This window comes from Limulus polyphemus, unplaced genomic scaffold (assembly GCF_000517525.1).
Source record: "Limulus polyphemus unplaced genomic scaffold, Limulus_polyphemus-2.1.2 Scaffold3073, whole genome shotgun sequence".
Lineage (NCBI taxonomy): Eukaryota > Metazoa > Arthropoda > Merostomata > Xiphosura > Limulidae > Limulus > Limulus polyphemus.
In genome coordinates this window covers 53720-58273 of record NW_013668683.1, presented here as the reverse complement: position 1 = coordinate 58273, position 4554 = coordinate 53720, and the positions used below count along the sequence as shown (strand labels likewise).

Below are 4554 nucleotides of genomic sequence, written 5' to 3'. Positions count from 1 at the left end.
ACTTTGAACTTTTGGATAAACTGGTATGGAGTGATACAGAAAAGTCAGATTTCAGACTTTGAACTTTTGGATAAACTGGTATGGAGTGTTAGAAAAGTCAGATTGCAGACTTTGAACTTCTGGATAAACTGGTATGGAGTGTTAGGTATGGTATAAAAATCATATCTCTTGCCTTATTTAAGTCTTAGCCACTATTACACACATTCACTTCCTCTGCATTAGAAACCATGTTACACATATACGTCTCACTATAAAGCCAATTACCTGTTGATAATATATCTTCTTAGGTTGTCGAGGTTTAAAGGTGACAAGGAGATCCTTCAAGGTCCCTTCATATGTACAGCGGAGTGCATTCCCAGGCCCATCTCTGTAGCTACAGTAGTTGTCATACAAGTGTATTGAAGAAGATAAATAAAACTCCCAGTATATATATATATATATTTGTACCTTACCTTACAAAACATCTTTAGTAATGTTAGTTTCAGTTCATCCTGATCACATTAACATAGGGATGATGCAAGTATGTCAAGGACTTCCAGTAATAAAGCAACAAAGATGTTAAGTTAAATACAGAAATATAGGTAGAGGAGATAATTAAAAAATAATATTTCTTTAAGAATAAATTGGAATCTACAATTGACTGCGAAATGTATATAAAACTACGAGCCAACGAAGAATAGATTAATGAACTCAAAGTGGTTTCATATATGGTGTATAGAACTAACCACAAAGTAATTTCAGAAATAAATGTTACATTAATCCTTTACAAAAACTTCCATACTGTCAAATTAAGCCATATTATATAACTTGACTATACTTACACACTTTACTTAAACCTAACTATTGCTTTTGTAACATAAAATGTTCAAGATAATAAGCAGGAATCTTTTTTTTTCTTTTTGGAGTAGAAATATGATTAAGCAACAAACAATTGTTAAGGGTTTCTGGTTACTAATCCACCCTTGGAATTCCAGTTATTTTGTGTACATCAGTACTTAAGACAAGTAATTTTAGTGAGTTTACCAATCAAATGAACAATCACCAAAAGAAAATTAACAGATTTACCTCTGAGCCTTGAAGAACTGTAATAAATAAGGATCTGTTTCTAATCTCTGGGCAACGGCATTGGCCATCTAGTAAATTTCATGTCAAAAGCAATTGATAATATTGAAATAAAATACATCTACATAATAAGTAGACTTAAAAAACAATAAAACACATATAAGACAGTCAATAATTTGATAAAATCTTAAACTCTCTTAAAATAGCCCATGAAGACACCTACAATACATATATATATATATATATATATATATATATACACTATAAACAGATACTAAAGCAAGCACTGACATTACAGACAGCAAGATATTGCCCACATAATAAATCAAACACAGTGGCACCCCACTCATCTCTTTCCATTTTTCGAAATGCTCACTTATGTACACTTACTTCTATATATATGACATGAATAACCAATCGAAAGCTCAGAATGTTCCCCAGTGGTTTTTCTCAGCCTTTCTAATGTACCCAACACCATTTCTTTCTTTTGAACCAAGATTTCAATGAGGTAGGTTGTGTCTTTAGTCCACTCAAAATTTCATATTTTTTTAGACCCAAATACAGCTTAGTTACTAAGTTTGGTAAATTATAGTAGAATTCTATGGTATTGAGGTAGTAATTTATTATTTTTTAGTTATTCAAAAGTATATATAAAACCTTAAAAAAAATATTTTGTTTCATATCCTCCACATGCAAAATTTTTAAAGCTTAGCAACCTACATCAAGCAGCAACTGAGTACAAAGGTCGTAACTAGAAGAGATAATTATTTGCTTTACTTATTTATTCACTGTTCTATGTTTTTAGGAAAAATAAGCTAAGAACTTATTTCAGATTAGCAATAATCTATATACATATATAATGTATAATAATTGAAATGTGACTGTAATTTACAAAATACTACTGATCTAAAACACAGCCAAGACAAGTTACTTTGTACATACTAATAGTAAGTTTTATGTTATTAGATATAGTAACATGAGTGCACGTGTACCACATCATTGTAACTTCTGTATCGTTAGCCAGGCATGACTGAAAGGTCAATATAATACAAATAATAAACATATATAAATGTATAATGTTATGAGATTTAAGCTATTTCGGCTAAACATTTATGTTTTTGTGTTATAATTTGTGTTCATTCTAGAATGGAAGAGGCATAATTTATGTTTATTTCCTAATTTTTTATGGTGGTTGTGAGATCAATCAAATTTACCAAACCCATACAGAAATTAATTACTGAAAATAAGATATAAGATATAAAGTTTTTTTCTCAAGAAATGTTTGATAACTATGCAGACATTATAAAGATTTCGCATATGAAATTTCGGAATTTTCTGATCCATAAAAGTATTTTTAATGTTAAGATGAAAAATTACTTTGCATGATGGATATGAAAAGAAAAAAAGGTATGAGAGAAACATTGCTTTACAAACCTTAAGACTTAATAAAGAAAAAATATTTTGCGCATGAAAGCATTGTAATGTTTACTGATAAACTGCCAACTTGCGTTAACATTCGCTCACTAATTTAAAAGTTATAGCATGAAAACTAAAACAAGCAAAATGGTTACAAGGTCGGTCCCAGCGACCGAGCCCAGGTTGAAAGAGTTAACACTCATTAAAGAATGTAGAATCAATACAGACAGCTAGAATGCATATTAACAGTTATTAAAGTATGCTGAGACAATACAGACAGCTACAATACATATGAACAGTTATTACACTCATCATGTATAAGTCCACTACTTCACGCTCATCATATATCAGACACAAAGTAAGATACACATGAAAGCATTATACTGTAAAACATTTTAATTGAAAAACTGACTGATGTTCAGATTATATTTAGTCAAAATTAATACTTTTTCTTGTAAAAGTGGAGATCCATTGATAATCCCTGGATCCAGTAAGAATAATAGCAAAAGGCTAGAGAATACATGAAAACACTAAAACTAACATACTGTAGAAAATCGTGCATCTTCTCATTTTCTAGCTGTTGGACATACTACTGAAATTATTAAAAGTTTTAGTTTAATGAGAGATAAAAACTCCTCCAATGAATGGAAGGAACAATGGAACACCTATTCACTGGGGAATCACCCTGCTCCCCATGGCCTTATCTGGCAATTTTATTACACTTTTACAAGTTTTTGTACTTTCATGAACATAGTAAGTCACACAAACACACAACAAAATGAAAGATATTTAATAGTAAGTGTGTCTTGTCCAAACAGTTAATTTTGCAACTGTATGAAAATCAAAACAACACCCTATTTAAAAAAGTACATAACATATTTTGCCATGTGTTTCAATTTATACTATAACCAACTAGCTTCAAAAAATATTTATTAATAAAATTTAATGTATAACGTGCCTTTGTTAGCTTATTATACTATTTTACATAGATTAACTATTGTTTTTTTTTCAGTTTAATACTAAACTATATAGTACAAACTCTATATTCTCTTGTTACATGACCATTTTTTTTATTATCACATCTTAAAAGCTACATTACACTTGCAGAAACATGAATTACCTGATCATAGTTCATTTTGAGTGAAAGCTCCATTGTGAAACCAGGATCGTTGGGAATGGTTTTATCACAGAAAGTCACTTCTACCCGGTAGAACAAATCTCTATATTGGGTGAAAAACTGGTTTAGTGATAGCTATGGTAATACATACATTCTTGAAGTTAATATTCTTATAATTGTACAGCTTTTAAAATATGAGAAGCTCCTAACCTAAAGTAATCTTTAACTGTTGGTAGTTCTAATTCATCAGGATTTATGTCTGATCGCTGAAAGACTATAATGTCTCCATCCATCAATTCTTCCAAGACATTCTCCAAGGGAAGGTCCAAGTCCTCAATCTTCTCCACCATGTTTGGTTTAACTTCCTAGAAAATTTTAAACTTTTCTTCATGTGATGTTTAATATTACATGGATGGCAATAAAAATACTACTAAGTAAAAACAAACAAACATATATATATATTTTTTTATTGTTACTCAACTACAACTCACTGAAAAATACCCAGCTTTTCTCAATAAAGAACTATATTCAACTTTCCCCTTTATCAGCCACTAAACAAAATAAATGATGTAGTAAAGTTCACATCATCCAAGAGAAGTTTTTAAGATCTAATTAACTGTGGATTTAAGTTAATACTTTAACATTATTATAATTTACATAGGGTATATTGCAATATTTGTGAGATCCATGCTTAAACAAAACAAAAAGAGACTACCACAACTTATCATTCTATTTTCTTTTTTTATTCTCGAAGAAGGACCTTTCTAACGTACCTAGGCATCATTTCTTTCTTTTAAATCAAGATTTCAATGAGGTAGGTTGTGTCTTTAGTCTGCTCAAAATTTCGTATTTTTTTTTTTAAGTAAAATACATCTTTGTTACTAAGCTTGATAAATTATAGTTAGAATTCTAGTGGTTATTGTATGTAAGTTAATTTTATTTGTTTTTTAGTTATTACA

The 4554-nt window shown here is 29.8% G+C and overlaps 1 protein-coding gene and 1 long non-coding RNA gene across 2 annotated transcripts in view; one reads left to right on the top strand and one right to left on the bottom strand.

Annotated features, from left to right (window-relative positions):
• LOC106468604 (ubiquitin carboxyl-terminal hydrolase 7-like) overlaps positions 1–4554 on the bottom strand; it is a 63609-nt gene that overhangs the window by 9480 nt on the left and 49575 nt on the right. Inside the window, exons 23-26 of the mRNA XM_013929035.2 lie at positions 3806–3960; positions 3599–3698; positions 1066–1133; positions 265–373 (exon numbers count right to left, since the gene is read on the bottom strand). Of these exons, the coding sequence (XP_013784489.1) occupies positions 265–373; positions 1066–1133; positions 3599–3698; positions 3806–3960 (432 nt within the window). The remainder of the gene's footprint in view (positions 1–264; positions 374–1065; positions 1134–3598; positions 3699–3805; positions 3961–4554) is intronic.
• LOC111088074 overlaps positions 1–4554 on the top strand; it is a 16321-nt gene that overhangs the window by 8534 nt on the left and 3233 nt on the right. The window lies entirely within an intron of this gene.